The following is an 18,847-nucleotide window of genomic DNA, read 5'->3' as shown; positions in this document are numbered from 1 at the left end:
AAAGGGCCTCACTAAGTAGTAGCTGAGGCTGCCCATGAACCATGATCCTACTGCCTCCAGCCCTATTTTTTAGTCTTTTTTTTTTTTATTTTAAACAGGGTCTCACTGAGTTGTGAAGGGCCTCGCCAAGTAGCTGAGGCTGTCTGTGAACTGCGATCCTCCAGTCTCAGCCTCCCAAATGTTGGGATTACAAGTGTGTGTCACCATGCCCAGCGGGATTGACATTTTATAAGCTTCAATATTTACTTATCTGAATTTATTGATACAGGAATACTTGCTCTGGGAAAAGAAACAAAACCATACTCATTCGTTTGCTCAATTCATAGTTGCTTTTTTTTTTGGTGCCTACCATATTCTTGGATCTGAATATTTTTTCAGTACTCAGGATAGAAAATAATCCTTATGAAGCTCACAGTTTAATAAGTCAGAGTGCAAATGAATGTCATAGTGAGTAAATATATGTACCTTTGGAAGAGGGCTTTTGAAGTGAGCAAAGGGCTGTGTGGTAGAGGGTAACTGGATGTGTTACCTTTTCACTGATATGACAAAATATCTGAAAAAACAGAGGAAAGGTTTATTTTTGCTCATGGTTTTAGAGGTTTGAGTTCATGGTCAGCTGGTCTCAGAGCTTTGGACTTGAGGTGAGGCAGAGCAGCCAAACAGAAGCGGGTATCAGTGGTGGTCAGCTCATGATAGCAAGGAAATCAGAGAGAAAAGGGGCCAGGACTGTACAAGATACAGTCCTGAGAGCCATGTACCCCAGGACCCTTCAGTCAGTCTCACCTCCTCCTAGTTCATTCAGCCATCAGTAGGTTAATGCTCTCTCATGAGCCAATCATTTCCTAAAATCCCCGCCTCTGAACATGACGGACTTGAAGATTAACCTCTAGGGGATACTCCATATCCATTCCATAACACAGGGGTGCAAGGACATATCCCTGAGGAGAATTTGCAAAAGCACACAAGTATACAGGTAGAGATAGTTGATACAACATAACTAATAACTGAAGTCTGGCAGATAAGTAATACATGGGCAATCTATAGGATACAGGCAGCCAGCAGTTACAAATGCAGAATACCAGAAGTACCAACATGCTTGGCAAATTGTATTTATTAAATAAAAAGATTGTAGAACAATATGTTTCAATTTTTTAAAAAATCTGTGGCCAGGTGTGGTGGTACATGCTTGTAATCCCAGCATTTGGGAGGTGGAGACCAGAGGACCGTGGTTCAGGGACAGCCTCAGCTACTTAATGAGGCCATTTGCAACTCAGTGAGACTCTGATTAAAATCATAAAGACTAAAAAGTAGGGCTGTGGGTGTAGCTCTGCAGTAAAATGCCCCTGGGTTCCATCCCCAGTACCGCAAACAAAAAAAAAAAAAACTATACATTTTCCCATCAAATTTAAAACAGTGGTTATCTCTAGACAGAGAGCTCTTAACTTTCATCAGTAATGTTATATTTTTAAAGGGAGTCTGACTTCTTGTAATTAAATATTAAGAAAATTCCTTGGAGAAGAGGTTAGTGGGATGGAACTGGTCCAAGAACCTTCAAAGGCATTAAGCTGAATCCTAAAAGATGGAAGGATGGAAGCTTTCTCAAAAAACTAGGAATGCCACCACCTAGTACCTCAGTACCTTTACGAAAGAATTTAGGTCAGAATACTATAGCGACACACGTATATTCATGTTTATAGCAACACAATCCACAGTAGCTGAATTACAGAACTAACCCAGGTGTCTGTCATCGAGTGAATGAATAAAGAAAATGTGGCATATATACAGAATTCAACTCAGCCATCAAGAACAAAATCATGTCACTTGCAGGAAAAAGGCTGGAACTAAATATTATGCTAAGTGATATTCGCTAGTTTCAGAACATCAAGAGTTGCATATTTTCTCTCATATGTGGAAGCTAGAGAGAAAATAGACGCACAAGGGGCTTTTAAAAATAGAGAAAAAGAGACCTGTCCAGCGGTGAAAAGGTATTGGGGAGGGAATTAGGAAGAGGAAAACAGAGGACTAAGGAAGCAAGCAGTTAAAATAATATGGCTATATGTGAAAGTAGTATTATACTACCAGTTTCACAAACACACGTGTGGAGGAGAGGGGAGTCTCTGGTATGTGGAAGGAAATACTTCAGGAGCTGTGAGCATGTATGATTTTATCACATTGAACCTCACTATGATGTATAATTGCAATGCAGTTTTTACACTGAAGGTAGATATTTTTTGGGGGGGACACTGATCGATTTTTCTCAAAAGAGGATAAGTCAAGTAAGTTTAGGAACTTCTAGGCATAGCGTAAGCTATCCATGTATCCTAGTGGTCCTTCATCAATAGCTACCATCCATGGCCTTTTCACTCTCCCTCACTTCCATCTGATTTCCACCAGGCAGAAAGGCATCTCTTCAAATCTTCATGGTCCAGTCTCATAAACAAAATACTTACCAGGTTCTATGCAAGGCCCTGAATGACATGATCTGCTCATTGTGTGGCATGCGGTGACCTCCCCTCCTCTCCCCTTGGATTGGCTCCGTCTGCCTCAGTATTCCATAGCCTGGCCTCTCCAGATGCTTAAGAGATGCCCAGGCACAACAGCCATTTGGTTTTTGACAAAGGAGCCAAAAATAGGCTGTGGAGAAAAGACAGTCTTCTCAACAAATGATTTTGGGAAAAATTGGATATCCATATGTAGGGGAATGAAATCAGATCTCAATCTCTCACTTTGCACTAAGGTCAAAACAAAATGGTTGAAATCTATCTTCTTTAAGCAAATAAACCTAAAGATGCAGTGACAAATTTCTTTTTTATATATCTCTATTTCTTTCCAGTTCCCCTAGAGGGCAGTATCTCACACTTTTGAAACCTATGGTGGATCAATGCTTTTGAACCCTGTATCCAAATAATCCATCTTCATAGGAGGAACTCTAGATGAGGAAGGAGAACTCAAAGATGAGCAAAAATAGAAACCTGAGAATTATGGGGGAGGGAAATTCCATAATGTACATGACACACATTCTTAAATATCAATCACTAAGCCAAACATGAGAAGGAGGGGGGAGTGGGTGGGAATTGGGGAAGGGCTAAATGAGTGATGTGTTCATGTATGATTCTGTCATCTTGTGCTCCACTAAGATGTATGACTACAGTGCACCAAAGAAAAATAATAATCTATCTTCATGACCTATCTTAATAGGTTGAATGCAATTTCCAAAACGTTCTGAGCATTCACATTTTTAAATAATATATCTCAATGTGTGACTCACTTGCCTAAAAAATTGCCCATGGTCATGGAGAGACTTAAAGGGTTTTAGGCGTATGTTAGAAGAAGAGTAAATAAGCTTTATTGTTAGATCTACCAGGATGCCCTCTTGTACCAGGATGAGTCCAAAACTGTTTGAGACGCAGTAGGAACTGAGTGGTAGGGTACCCTGAGGCCCAATGGTAGACATTCAGTTCCTTGGGTGATGGTCTTTGTGGATAATTCTGGCCTGTTGCTATTCTTTTTTTCTTTTCCTGCTACTTCTATTGTATATAGTTCACTCCTCATGGACATATATACCAGCAGAAGTTCCATGACACAGAAAGCAAAGTAGAAGTCAAAGAAGTTATGTTGATGATTTAGGGGCATGACTTTAGGGGATAGAAAACAGAAAATTAGGTTGTTGAGGAGAACCCTGGATGAAATACGAGGTTTGGGGTTTATCTCTAGATTGCAATTGTATATACTTAATTGCCATATTAAGAGTTGATTGTGGTTTGTTCAAATCCAAAGCATGTGGAAAGCCAATTAGAATTTCCAGGATCAAACTGAGTCATGAATTAAAAAGATATTACCACACATTGAACTCTGCAACACACTTGGCTGCCTTGTGGTGGCTACCTTTGATTTTTACTTCTTTAATATGCAAATATCATGTCTTGTTCATTTCTGACTAAGAGACTTACATTCTCAAATACCTTTTTCTCCTCATTGACAAAAACATGAGAAAGGAGAAGATGTATGAGAAGTGCTGTTATAGGCTGAGTAATGTTATCCCAAATGCTTGGCATAGAAGTGTTTTAGACTAGCTAGGCTTATAATCCAAGCATTCAGGAGGCTGAGACAGGATCATGGTTCTCAGACAGACAGCCTCAGCAACTTAGGCCCTTTGCAACTCAGCGAGACCCTATTTCAAAATAAAGAATAAAATATATGGTGGAGAGTGTAGTTTGGAGGTAGAATACCCCTAGGTTCCATTCCCAGTACCAAAAATAAAATAAGTGTTTTGGACTGAATTTTTTTCAAATCTTGGAATATTTGCACTTATGTAATAAGTTATCCTGGGGATGATATCTAAGTCTCAACATGAAATTCACTTATGTTTTGTATATAACTTTTATACCTAATCCAAAAGTAACTATACAAAATTTTACTGCCTGTATTTTGACAGAGATCCATTATGTAAGGTCATGTGGTAATTTTTCACTCGGGATATCATTGACCACTCAGAAAGTTTGGATTTTGGAGTATTTGGGATTTCACATTTTCAGATGAGGAATGCTCAACCTTTGCATCTAAAAGTAAGGTTGATCAAAAACACACATTACAGTAGTAATTGTGCAGCTTTGGGAAGTGGAAGAATATGTTTAATATCAACATAATTTCATTTCTTCAGCTACAACAGACCACCAAAACTAGGGGGGGGGAGTCCTGCTTTTATATTTACTTTTATGGGTGAGATGTTAGAGCCTGTAGATTGACCAAGTTCTCAGGATAGATTTAGCCAGAACTAAGGAAGGTCCTGCAGAGGCTGTCTTTCTAAAATCTCAGCCTATGACTATGCTTGGTGTCCTTGGGGTTTCTGAAAGTTCTTGAAAAAATGCAGTCTTGCTGGGCGTGGTGGCGCACGCTTGTAATCCCAGCATTTGGGAGGCTGAGACCGGAGTATCGTGGTTCGTGGACAGCCTCAGCTACTTAGTGAGGCCTCTGCAACTCAGTGAGACCCGGTTTCAAAATAAAGAATAAAAAATTAAGGCAGGGGATGTAACTCAGAGGTCAAATGCCCCTGAGCTCCATCCCCAGACCCGCAAAAAAAAAAAAAAAAATGCAGTCTCCTTCACCCTAGTTTCTATTTCTTTCAGGACATTCAAAGCAATTAATTAGTATCTATTAATAATATCTGTAATGTAAGCTTTTTTTTGGGGGGGGGGAGAATGTACTAGGGATTGGACCCAGGGGATTTTTACCTCTGCTACACACTCTCTTTGCATTTTTTATTTTCAAACAGAAACTAATTTGCTAAGGCAGGCCTCAAACCTTTAGTTCTTCTGTCTTAGCCTACCACCAAGCCTTTAAAAATCAACATATTTTATCAACATAATCTCAAGGTATGCAATTCTTCAGTCTGTGGCTATCACTGGATTACTTTGTCTTATACCTGAACAAAGCTGCAGCACAGCTACTAATTGTGGGTTTTTTCCTATTAATGTTTAGATTCTGTAGACTGAATCTCCCACTGTATTAAACTACTCCATGTTTCATCAGAAAAATATGCTGGATTCATTCATGTTTGATTCCAAAACAAAACAGAAAAATAATGACTTAGGCATTGAGGTGCTGGCTGGTTGACCAGCTTCCTGGGTATGTTTGGGATCTGAGCTATACTTTATACTCCTCTTAAGCTGTGCAAGCTACAGGAACAATAAATACTTTCCTAACTTTGGGTTCTCACCATGGAAACATCCGAGCAACAGCTGTGCTTTGTTAGATGGCTTTTCATTTGCTTGGCTGGTGCAAATCTTTTGAGGGAACTTTTATATCATTTGGTGGATAGCAAAACTCTATTTTTAAATGAAGTCACTGCTTTACTTGGTCGGATATTTGTCATAACTGATTAGCATCACTAATTGGAAATTTTCAAACTCATCTTGGGTCCTGGGTAACCTAGAAACAACCTTAAAGTTAACAGAAAATGTGAATCACTAAGGGGCTAGATTGAAAGTGCAGTTTAAGCGTTTGGAAATACAAAGTGATGCATACCAAGTCAACGGGGCACTTTCTTTGTCATAAATTTAGCAAATTATTTTCATGAAATATTTTTTATCTAATTATGATGCAATCAGTATGCATTTGACAGAACTAAACGGGGTATTTGAAATGTCTGCAGAATCACATCTGGTCCCTTCCTCCTTGGCCTTCTGGAGTGTGCTCTGTTAGCACTGCGGGTGTCTTTCCAGGCCACGCGGCTCCCCAGGTTGAACACTTCCTGGTGTAATTAGTTGTGTACCATCTCACCAGTCTGTAAAACCAAGAGTAGGAACTTATTTTAAAAACCATTCCCTAGGGTCTTACACATACATGCCCAATAGAGCATTTGTTGAAAGGAGATAGAGACTCTACTTCATAGACAACATTACTTTTCAAAAGTTGATGTTGCCAGATTTATTTTTAAATATCCTAATTAGCTGGGCATGGTGGCACACACTTGTAATCCCAAAATTTGGGAGGCTGAGACAGGAGGATCACAGCTTATGGACAGCTTCAGCTACTTAGTGAGGCCCTTTGCAATTCAGACCCTTGTTTCAAAATAAAGAGTAAAAAAAAAAATAGGCCTGGGATGTAGAAAAAAATAGGGCTGCATTGTAGCTAGGAGGTAGAATGCCCCTGGGTTTTATTCCCAGTACTGCAAAATAAATAAACATAAAGAAATAAACAAACATCCCAATTATATAGAGTTGTGTTGATCGTAATCCTTGGTTCATGGCATGTTGCCATCTTTGGTCTGGTGTATGATTTTCTTCTAGTTTGTTTTTCTGTAATATTTATTAACAAAAACACATCAATGAGACTATGGCCTAAAACACTAGAGCATTACCCTAAACTTGCATGTGTGTGCTTCTCACACTCTCATCCCTAGGCCTGGCAACCAATACCCCTAAGTATGTGCATGTTATTGTCTTTCAAGATTTTGCTTTGGGTTTGTTTGGAAATTATCACACATGACGGCTCATGCCTGTAATCCAGTCCTTGGGGGGCTGAGCCAGGAGGATTGCCGATTTGAGGCCAGTAACTTAGATTCTTTTGTGAAATAAAAAGGGATGGAGGTATAGCTTGGATGTAGAATGCAGCGGGGTTCAGTTTCCAGTATAAAAAAAAAAGAACTCATAAGTAAAAGACTAAGCAGTGCTATTTTTTGAACTTTATAAAAACATACTGTGCCATGTGTTCCTTCTTGTACTTGAGTACTTGTCTCCCTCGTTGCACATAATGGTTCTCATTCACCCGCAGTATCACATGGAACTGCTGTTCATTTTCACTGCCTGCACTTGGCCACAATCCTTCTGTCCTTCTTCTTGTTCATGGATTTGGAGGCTACCCTTTGGTAGCATTTGGAGCATTTCTGGCTTCGACAGTTCCACACACTGCTGCTGAGAACATTCCTGGTCTTGTCCAGGTTTTCCTGTGCTCCAAGATCCCTGGGGAAAATTTCCCAGCCTTGGCACCATTGACATTTCTTTTTTTTTTTTTTTTTGGTGGTACTGGGGGTGGAACCCAGAGGCTTTCTACCTCCGGGCTATACTCCCAGACCTATTTTTTATATTTTATTTGGAAATAGGGTCTCACTAAGTAGCTGAGGCTGGCTTCGAACCTGTGTGATCCTCCTGTCTCCCTCCCAAGCACGGGGATTACAAGCGTGTACCACCACACCCAGCTGCACCATTGACATTTCAAACCTAATCATTCTGTTATGGGGCTGTCCTGTGCATTTTAGGGTGTTTCCAAATCATCCTTGGCTTCCACCCAATAAATGCCACCAGCCCCTTTTCCACATAAATGTGACAACTATAAATGTTTCAAGACACTGATAAATTTCCCTTGCAGGAGATGAGGAGGAAAGAAAGACAGAATCTTTCAGGCTTAGAACCACTATTCACCGGGCATGGTGGTGCACATTGTAATCCCCGTGTTTGGGAGGCAGAGACAGGAGGATCATGCAGCTGGCTTAAGAGACCCTGTTTCCAAATAAAAAAGTATAAAAATAGGTCTGGGAGTGTAGCCCAGAGGTAGAAGGGTTTCCAGGACCCCAGTACCACCAAAAAAGAAGAAGGAGAAGGAGAAGGAGAAGGAGAAGGAGAAGGAGAAGGAGAAGGAGAGGGAGAGGGAGAGGGAGAAGGAGAAGAAGGAGAAGAAGAACCGCTCTAGGGTACAGCGATGCCACAGTAGGTCATGATGGGAATGTTTAACTTTGTAGCAGCCCTAATTACTTTGGAAGAGTGGTTATACATCTATACATTCTGATCAGCAGCAGAAAAGAGGCAGTTCTCCTACATTTTATTCAGCACTGGCATTGTCAGACAGTTTTGTCCCATCGATATAAAATGGTATCTCATTATAGTCTTCATTTACAGTCTGTTTATAGAGAGGTTAAAATATATTGTTCAAGTGTATTGGTTGTTCTATGTATTTTGCCTACTTTTATAGCTGGTTTTTATTTTTAAATATATTTTATATAGATAGAAGTTTATGCCTGGGATGTACTCTAAATGCCTTCTCCCAGTTTATTGCTCAGCTTTTCTAAATCCTGATTGCTTTAGTCCTAAAGCATGCTTCAGTATTGACCTGAACACTTAAATCAGGTCAGCAGTGCTCATTTTTCTTTTGTGTGTGTGTTTCTGAAGCCTAAAAGATGTGACATTAGTCTGAGACCCAAATTTGGGGAAGTTAAATTAACTTTGATGGAAACTATGCCCTGCAGATTTGGTTAGGCTGTGGGCCTTTGGCTTGATTTTATAACATAGAAAGAGTAGCCGCAAATCTGAGATCGTTGCAAATAAAAAGGAAAATAAAGAGTAGCCTCAAATCTGAGATTGTTTGCAATAAAAAGGAAAATACCTACGGATCCAAAAAAGGCTTAGGCCTGAGAGTAACTCCTTATCAACTAAGAAAAAGCAAATCCCCATAGAAGTATTTATAAGCCAGAGGCCAAATACCCAGAATTCCTTAGCAGATAGAGAAACAACTATAAACAGTTAAACTTTAAAAGAAAATCCAGCTTGGAGAAAAGTAAAATTGTCTGAATTAATCCTTCAAGCTTAAATATTGTTAACATTAAAAAAATCATTCTATGTGGCTGATTTTATGATAGGCTGAAACTAAATAAAATAGAGCACAGGAAGTCCTGGCCTAGGGGCATTTCCTTCTCTGCCCCTTTACCGGTGGGGTATCCTGGATGTATCCCTCCCTGTGAGTCACTGTGCTGCCTGCCCTGGGTTCTGCCCTGCCACTTGTGATAGCAAGGCTGTCACACACATACCACACTGATTGATTGCAAGTCTTGATGTGGAGCTCAAAAACGAGACAGGGTGTAGGTCACAGTAGCCATCTTCACATCTCTGAAGATCCCTATGTGGGAAAAAGGAGGATCAAAATGACAGAGCCAGCATAGGTGCAAGTTATAAAACTGTTGCTGTCAGTGGTGCAGAACACTTGCAGAGTGCAGTGCCTCATTTCTGAGAAATTTCTGAATTTTCTGAGCAGAATTCTGAGTGTCTACGATGTGGTGTTGGAGATTTCCTCAGAGGGCCTGGAGACAATGATAACGATGGTGATGCTAGGCAATAACTGAAGCAAACTGATTTGCTTACTCTATGCCACGTCTTTTCACTGTGCTTTTAAATATGAATGCAGTCCTCTTAGGCACTGGGTACTCTTGCTGCCCACAGAAGGGTGAAGAAAGCACTGCCCAGAAGTGGTGGGCTATTGTGCAAACCTAGCCAGCATGGCTCCAGAGGCGGACTCCACCTGAGAGAGTGAATGGAAACTAGTCATTGATTGGAAGGTGGGGCTCAGTGTTTTGCTTTAAAGAGGAGAGGCTCATGGAGTTGACCAGGTGGAGGATAGTCCAGGCAGACCGGGAGTAGTAACATCTGCCAACTCCTAATCAGGTGGAGGGAAGGTGGCCTCAGGCTATAGGTTGAAGGTATGGTTTTGAACTTTGTGCTATGGAAGCAGCTGAAAGAGTAAAGGATTGAAGCTGGTACAGGGAAGTATGGAGGGAAGTATGGACGTTTTGAACTTTGTGCTATGGAAGCAGCTGAAAGAGTAAAGGATTGAAGCTGGTACAGGGAAGTATGGAGGGGATGCTCTGCCCTACTTGGGAGGCTTGCTTGGGGCCTCTGGCATTGCAGGACGGATGCTGCCCTTGCTGTTCCACTGGTCCCCTTGCAGTGGAGGCACCACGATCCAGGATCCTGAGACCATGACGTTTTGTCGGTGCTTCTCTCTTCCATTCTGCAACATTTAATCAGTCATCATATTCAGCCAAATCTTCCACTTTCATCTTTTCTACACCTGTCCTTCCTCTCTAGCCTCATAGCTGTCACCTTCAGTAACCTATCTAACTTTTTATCGAGGCCCATATGACCTTGATTTCAAAACTTGACCAGGCACATTTTAAGGAATGAGAATGACAGAGAAGAACCCAGCTGTCCATAAAACTGATAATATATTACAATGGAGTGGGGTTTATTCCTAGTGTGCAAGATTGGTTTGACATTTTTAAAAATAGCAGTCTTTGTAATTTATTACATTTTACATTTTCAGATAAGGAGGAGAAATATAATAATTTTCTTTACATATAAGTAAAAATAATTTGTCATAGTAGAGAATATCTTTAAGATCTTGAAATAATCAAGAAAAAAATAGACCACCAAAAATACTAATAATACTACCTCACTAAGATTAAAAACTCATGTTCATCATGAAGTGGATGGAAAGGCAGCACGGAGGGAAGAGAGATTTGCAACACCTCTTGATACCAGTGAACTTGTACATATACACATAATGATTTGCATATACATATATATGTATATTTTAATAAAAGGCAGCCTGGTTTTGGAAAAATGAGCAAGATACATGGACACTAAAAAAAGAAGAAGATATGCAAATGGACATTAAAAGTCTGAAAATGTGCCCTACTTCATCAGTCACAAAAGGAAGCAAACTAAAGCCACAGTGAAACATCACTGCACAGAGGTTAGGCAGCTAAGGGAACAAACAAAAATATCAAATATTGGCAAAGATATGAACAGCCAGAATGGGAATATAAATTAATTAGCCTGATCATTTAAAAAAAACTGGAACTTTCTAATAAAGGTGAACCAAGCATAATCCTATTAACCAAAACCTATCTTTAGATATAATCTGCATATTAATAAACTCATATGTTTACCAGAGAACATGCACCATAATGTTTGTGTTGACATCATTCAAAATAACTCAAACCAAATATCATGCATGGCAGAATGAATATACCTAAATTGTGGTATGTTCATATAAGACAATACTACATAGCAATGAGAAATTCCGATCTTTTAAGTACTTGTAACAATGTAGAATGGAGACATTCCCAGCTTATTTGCTTACCACACCTTTTTTGAAACAACAACAACAACAACAACAACCTCAGTGCCCTCTGCTGGAAATATGCCTTCTTTAAGTGAACTACCAGAGATGCAGTTACAAATAAGCAGTATTTTATGTATCTACATTTTATTTTATGTATCTACATTTCATTCCACCAACTCCCCCACCCCAGGTTGGGGGTTGTTGACACAGCTCAATATTACACTTTGGCAACTGAATCCCACAAGTGTAATGTTAAATGGGCTAAACTAGTATAATTCCATTTAGATAAGAATACTAGGCAAAATTACTCAAATCACTTGATGTGAGATGGGGAAGGGAGTAATTGGAAGGAAGCACTAAGGGCGTGCTCACTAAACGAGTGTGTTTATCTTGTGAAAATTCAACTATTTGTATAATTTTCTATGTGTATTTTATTTGTGGGTCAGGGGATGGAACACAGGGGCATTTGACCTCTGGGCTACACCCCTTGCCCTATTTTTTATTCTTTATTTTGAAGTAGGGTCTCACTGAGTTGCAGAGCACCTCACTAAGTACCTGAGGCTGTCTGTGAACCCTGATCCTCCCTCCGGTCTCAGCCTCCCAAATGCTGGGATTGCAAGCATGGGCCATCATGCCTGGCTCTATGTGTATTTTATACTTCAGTATAAGGGAGGGTAAAAACATAGCTTAAGGACAGAAAAATTGAAAAAAAATTCTAGGGCCAGGTGTTGTGGCACATGCTTATAATCCCAGTACTTGGGAGATTGAGACAGGAGGATTGCAGGTTTGTGGCCAGCCTCAGAAAGTTAGTGAGACCCTCTGCAACTTAGTAGACCATGCTTCAAAATAAAGAATAAAAAATAGGGCCAGGGGTATAGCTCAGAGGTAGGATGCCCCTGGGTTCAATCCAGAACTGCAAAAAAAAATAATTAATTTTGGCAGAATGATCCACAAATGAGAAGTGATGTGTTCATAAGGACTTAAAAAGGAGAAATGAATACTAAAATGCAGTTCAGTAAGGATTTTGTGGGAAGAAGGAATCCACATGGGTGGATGGGCACCATGGTAAGTCATGGTGGAGGATGGCTGGCTGTCCAGCTCCCAAGGCAGGCTAGCTCCTTATGATGAGGTCCAGAGCTGGAGGGGCTGCTGTCAGGAAGGCAAAGGTCACTGGGCTCTGGAAGGCAAGGGAGTGAGAAGCCCAATAGGCCATCACACAGATTTTCCACATGAATAGTGACATATGTCAGATATTGCTAGGGCTTAGAGGCCAAAAGAGAGCAATGATCCAGTTGTCAAAGCCATTAGCTTGTACTTTTTTAGCTTCAAGCGCAAAACCTAACTTAAGCTATCTTAAGAAAGTATCCATTAACCTCCACCAGTGAAAGGCCAAGGGCGAAGTTTCAGAACTGCTGGGTACAGGTGTTAGAATCACCATGGAGTCTGATTTCCTCTCCCCTTCTCCCCTTTTCAACTCTGCTTTTCTTGGACTTCATGTGTAGGAAGCTTCCTCCACCACAAGGTACAAGTAGCTCCAGATTCAAAGGGTGTCTTTACAGTGAGTTATCCCTGAAGACTCTTGGAGAAATCCCAGGGGCTATACGGATTATCTGTGTCCTTCTGGAACATTACCTGCCCTTGATGTGGGGCGCGTATGTTCCCTGGAACCACTCATTGAGAATAATGAACTGGCCTGCCGAAAGCACGTGTCCACCATGGCAGTTGGTGCCAGACAGGCCTGCCCATGGGTGGTTTCTAACTGAGCAGGATGTGGTGAAGATGTGGGGACTCTGTGGGTGATGCAGGAGCTGGCCATCACCAAAAACATTTACTGGATGATTCTGTGGGCAAGGGGAAAAAAACAAAAACACCCAGCAATGCTGCCCATAACCTGAAGCTGCTGAAAATTGCATGGGAAGGGAAGAGTGGTGTGTAGCCAGCGTGACCATGAATTCTGGCCTTTTTCTGGGTTGTGGTGTCTCCTCTCTGTGCTCACAGCTCTTCATCTCAGAAGTGCTGCTCTCTCCTGTCAGATGGCAGAGCTCCTTTTCACTCAGTCGTCTGGGGTTCTGTTTTGCCTCATCATTTTATTTGTCTGTAACACTCATTCTTGCTTTTCCATCTTGTCTCTGTGCATTTCTCCTTTCCTGGCCTTGTCTCAGGGATGAGGAGGAGGAAGAAGAAGAGGAACAGCCAATCACGGAACCCAATTCAGAGGAAGAGAGAGAGGACGATGCCCAGTGTCAGGGCAAGGACAGGTACTGAGGGCTGGACCCTCCCAGGCTCATGCTAAGTGCCTGAGGCTCCTTCCTCGTGGACAGTTTGTAGCCACCAGTTTTAGTCATCTCCTCACCTCCTCAGCAGCTCATGCTACTTATCTGCGCTTGCTCTGTGCATTGAACCACACAATGACTGGTTTTGTTGAAATAACTGAGCACTTTTTCATTTAACAACTGTACTTTTGTCTTTCTAACCATAATTTATGGAAAAATCACCCAATTGGTTTTCTCTCCACTACCCCCTCCCTCACTTAGTGCTTGAGGTCAATCAGATTGACAGTGACTAACAAGGCTCATCTCTGAGATTCTAGGCTTTTTAGCAGTGTACTAAGATTCCTGTGTGTTCCCTTCTTCCTGCTCGTTTTAGTAGTACATATTAGCTAAACTATGTGGGTGATTATTGTATTCATGATTCATATATGCCTTTTATCCCAATGGCCAGGAATATTTTCACTCCATTATAGCCTATATAATTTTCCCAGTATTTATTTTTATGCCCAGAACAACTAGCTTTGCAGACTAACCAACAAGTTTTGCAGAATTAACTATCCTCTGCTCTTCTCAGTAAATCAAGTTTTCTATCTTCAGGCCATGTTAATGCAGGCAACTTGCAGATTTATTTTTAATCTTGTAGATAGTTTGTTATAATGATTTCTTTATAAAAATAAAAATGCCCATGAGTAATTTCATTTTTCCAATATTCAAAAGTCACTTTAAAATTGAATGATTTCCTCCACTTAGTTGATTATCACTGCTAATTGGCATATTTACTGTGAGTTTTTCTACAAATAGGCAAAATCAAAAGGTTCTTGGATGAATTAGAATGAAATCTTTCTCTTGCCAGCTTCCAAGTTTGTGGGACACTGCACTGCCGATGCCTCCCCTGCCAGGCCATCCATGCTCATGCAGTGCTCATGTGACACTGAGTCTCTCCCTTATTCTCAAGACTCTTATAATCCTCTCTGAACTCACAAACTATGATTGCCTTCCCTCCCCCTTTGGAAATGTCTACAAAGAAGCCAGAGGGTGTAGAGAGAGGAGAGTAATGAACTGATAGAATATTAGCTTCGTGTTTCAGAACGAGAGGAGAAGAATCAGCAGGAAGCAAAGTCCTTTGTCCATACTGATGCACCAGGCTTGCAGGTGGTGATGCATTAGCTGGGGGTGTCATGGGAAGGGAGGAAGCTTGGTTAACACTCCCACCTTAGGTTGAAATGAGCCATGGAAAATTATATAAATTTAATAAATACACTAGCATGGCTCATTATGTGCACGTGGTCCAGACTGATGGAAGAATCTTGCTGAAAAGAGCAGAGACACCTGTAGTGACACTGTGCTGACTTTACCTAGAATTGTTATTTACACAGGTAGATGGTTGTTTGCCTTCGGTCCTGAAGAGTCTCTGACTACGAGAACTGATTGATGCTTGAGGGCATCCTTCATCTGAAACTAGTTAAGCCTTCCAGTTTTAGGAAATAAGGGCATGGATATTAAGCACCAGCAGTTAATCTTGATAGTATCTAGGTGTGCACTAACCTTGTTTCGGATGCTATATGTCCTCTAGCATAAAACAGAAGCCTTGAAGAGGTTTCCACTTATTTCTACAGTGTTGACTTCCTCACTACTCCCCTTTCTAGTGGCTTCTGCTTAGTGTGTGTCCATCGCTGCCCTGTGTCTTCCAGGACACCCTGCAGCATGGCCTTGTAAAATCTTCCCATTGACCAAGGAAAACCTGCCCTTATATACACATGGAGCTCTGGGTGTGAGGCAGGAAAGGTAATGATTCACATTCCATTCCCAAATGGACATGGATGAGTCAAGTTCTCTGGGAGAGGGGCTGTGGTCTGGAAAATGCAGAGTTTGACATTAGTTCGCAGCCCGGAAAGGCATGCATTAAAATAAGTGAGGATCTAAGTCTATTTCCTAAAGTGAGTGAGAGAGAGAGAGAGAGAGAGAGAGAGAGAGAGAGAGAGAGAGAGAGAGTGAGTGTGTATGTGTGTGTTACTGAAATTGAACCCAGGAGCATTCTACCTCTGAGCTATACCCCTAGCTCTATTTTTTTTTTTAAACAGGGCGTCACTAAGTCATAAAGAACCTCACTAAGTTGCTGACAGAAAACCTGTGATCCTCCTCTCTCAGCCTCCCAAGTACTGAGATCACAAGCATGTGCCACTACTCCTAGCAGAAATTTTTTTTTTTAGAAAATAATTTAAGCTAGGTGTGATGACACACGCCTGTAATCCTAGTACTTCAGAGACTGAGACAGGAGGACCACAGGCTCAAGGTCAAACTCAGTAACAATGACTGTTTCAAATTTAAAAATAAAACAGGTGCATGCCTATAATCTCAGACAGGGAGGCTGAGTGAGGAGGACCACAGGTTGCAACCAGCCTCAGAAACTTAGCAAGGTCCTCTGCAACTTAGTAAGACTCTGTTACAAAATAATAAAATAAATGAGAACTAGGGTTTATCTCAGAGGCAGAATTGCCCTGGGTTCAATCTTTTGTACTAGGGGTAAAAACCTTAATTAAAAAAGTAAAACAGGGCTGAGGGTGCAGTGTAGAGATAGAGCATGCCTGAATTCAATCCCCATACCACAGAAAAATTAAAAACAAACATACCACCACCCATAGTTAGCATTTGAGTGTGTGTGTGTGTGTGTGTGTGTGTGTGTGAGAGAGAGAGAGAGAGAGAGAGAGAGAGAGAGAGAGAGAGAGAGAGAGAGAGAAATATGAATGAGAATTGGCTTCCACTTGCAACTAAATATAGGCCTGTGTGAAGGAGCCTAGGCATTGAGGCTTTAGTGGCAGGTCCTGGAGGATGCATGGACTGGGCAAAATGTGTGTTTATCCTGGCACCTCTGCTTTGGCTCTCTGTAGCTTGCTGGCATTTCTTCCCCTTTTCATATGTCTATACCTGCTTTTAAGAAAAGCTCTGAAAGCAGTCACTGGAGTACATGGCTCATGTGGATACTTCAAGATAGGACTTTTTGCAGGAAGACAGAGCCTCTCTTTGACAACAACAAAGTGATGGAGTTCAAATTGTAAACATTGGGGCACCAGCACAGTCAGTGAGGGGAGTGAGTTGAGGGGCAGGCACAGGTGCAGAAGGGCCTGCAAGGTTCCTGTAAGTCCCCTTGTGAAGGCCTCTGTCTACCCAGAGTCTCGATGTGGTCTGGGAGGTGCTTCCTTGCACTCTGTAAGTCGTAGCCCCCAGGTCATCAGGCCCCAAGAGTCAGAATCGATGGGCAAACCGAAGCTTCCGGTGATGGGCCTTGAGGCTGGTGTCAGTGGGCATCAACTAGTGGGTTTTGTTCTTGTCCTTCTCGCTCTCCTAACCTTTGCATCTTCTCTCCCCAATCTCTCTTCCTCCCCTCCTTTCCTTCACATGCTGCTGGGCCAACAGCGAGGCCAGCCCTACCTCAGAGCAGAGCACCGCTGTGAAGGATGCTGCTAGCTCTGCCCTGCCAGCCACTTCGAGTGACAACTCCCAGGGAAGGCAGCTCCCCGCCAGTGCTGCGGCGGGGAAGGCCCTGCACGGCGGGTCCTCGGGGCCTGAGGCCTCCAGGTCTGCCCTCCTGCCGGCCCCCACCACTGCACGGAAAGCGTCTCCGACCATAGAGAAGCTGCCCTACGTGCCCCACAGCCCCTTCCACCTCTTCTCCTACGACTTTGAGGATTCTCCCTTAGCCACCAAGGAAAAGGAAGCAGAGTCCCAGAAGGAGAGCAGGTAGATGTCCCAGTGGAGGCTGGCGTGAGGTTCATGGGGGAAGGGACACCGCACACTAACTACAGCCTGCCTGCTGCATGTCTTCTGTGGTCTGCAGGGGTTAGTTAGAGCAGAGCAGAGCAGAAATGGCGTGAACCAACTCCCTGGCCTCTGACCAATGGAGACCAGTCCTTAGATAAGATGCAGGGGCCAGGGCAGAGCTCAGTGCTGGAGTGTATGCTTTGCATGCTCGAGGCCCTGGCTCAATCCTAACACCACCAAAAACAAAGACAAAAAAGTCAGATAATATGCAAAAGAGAACAGCCACCCATTGAAACTAAGGAAATTCTTTGCCTTTATACAAGTACTAATAATGGATTTTTAGACATAAGGCTTTTAGAAATATAGTTTGTCAATATCTAACGTCTCATACCCTCCTGGGGCATGGGGTCTTAAAAGCAGAAGGGGGCGCTTCCTCCCTTTCCATACAGCATGGTAAGTGGCTTTTCTTTCTTCAGTAGTCACCTTGAATCTGAGCCTCTGAGCAGGACTGTGGCCTCTGAGCCTTACAACTTCCGGTCTTTCTCTTCTAATAGGTGGGTGCCTTGTTCCCTTTTCTGTAGCTTTCTGCTTTGTTTTCTAACCCCTGTAGTTTTCTGAAAGATGGCTCATTGATGATACACAGTTACAGTTTGTGCTACTTTATGGAGCCTTAATATAATTGCATTATTTAACCATGAACTTTTAAATAAGGCTCATAGTAAAAGAAATCCCATAGGCAGTAGGGGAGGAGGGAGAGGTGAGTGCAGTCCGCAGGTAAGTCATTGTGCCTGTCTGCTGTGGGACTGCCTTTCTCTACTGCCTGAATTAGGAGCGCTCTGCTCTAGTGGTGAACTGGGGAACAAGAAGTTGTACATTTTGAAGTATCTGTTGTCCACAGTTGATAGAGGATCATTCAGACGGCCACTCCATCTTAGAGTAATACAAGCTAACATTTATTGAATATTCATTATGAGCCAGGCCCTGTATTTTTTCATGAAATTAGTACTCTAAAGCTTCATTTAGCCCCTAAGTAGTTTCTGTTACTTGCCCTATTTACAGCAGGGAAACTGAGATACAGAATGGCTAAGCAACTTGGCCAGAGTCACTCAGCTTGGGAGTTGGGGCATAGTTTCTCCCAGGATGCCTGCCCCAGAGTCGGGTCTCTCCTAAGCCTTGCACCAAGATCTGTCTCAGGCAGTCTCGTGCTTGCTCTTTCTGGGTTTACCACACCCCTGACAGGACCCTTTGAACAGGTCCTTATTAGTGTAATGCTTTCTCCAGAGCCTGTATTTGGGGGACCCCAAGCCTGGGTGCCAGAAGCTGTACTTTGTTTTAAATGAAGTCTTATAAAACCTGAACCTGAAGGATAGTGGAAATGGAAATGACCAGTCTCTGTGTGTATTAGACCTTCTGTCTAGTAAATAGGA

The 18,847-nt window shown here is 42.1% G+C and overlaps 1 protein-coding gene across 5 annotated transcripts in view; it reads left to right on the top strand.

Moving 5' to 3' along the window:
* Positions 1–18,847, top strand: part of FHOD3 (formin homology 2 domain containing 3) — a gene marked incomplete at both ends in the record, with an annotated part of 515,230 nt that overhangs the window by 375,931 nt on the left and 120,452 nt on the right. The window contains 3 exons of one of the 5 annotated variants that reach the window (XM_080714772.1): positions 13,554–13,649; positions 17,076–17,399; positions 17,900–17,974. The exons of 2 other annotated variants lie outside the window; for them this stretch is intronic. In XM_080714772.1, coding sequence (XP_080570898.1) covers positions 13,554–13,649; positions 17,076–17,399; positions 17,900–17,974 — 495 coding nt within the window. Of the gene's footprint in view, positions 1–13,553; positions 13,650–17,075; positions 17,400–17,896; positions 17,975–18,847 lie in introns of all 5 variants that reach the window. 2 more of the 5 variants (XM_080714773.1, XM_080714774.1) reach the window with 2 other exon arrangements.

The sequence above is a fragment of the Muscardinus avellanarius genome (genome assembly GCF_963383645.1).
Source record: "Muscardinus avellanarius genome assembly, chromosome: 17".
In the NCBI taxonomy this organism is placed as follows: Eukaryota; Metazoa; Chordata; class Mammalia; order Rodentia; family Gliridae; genus Muscardinus; species Muscardinus avellanarius.
The sequence above is the reverse complement of the archived record's forward strand: the minus strand, read 5'-3'. Positions and strand labels throughout refer to the sequence as shown.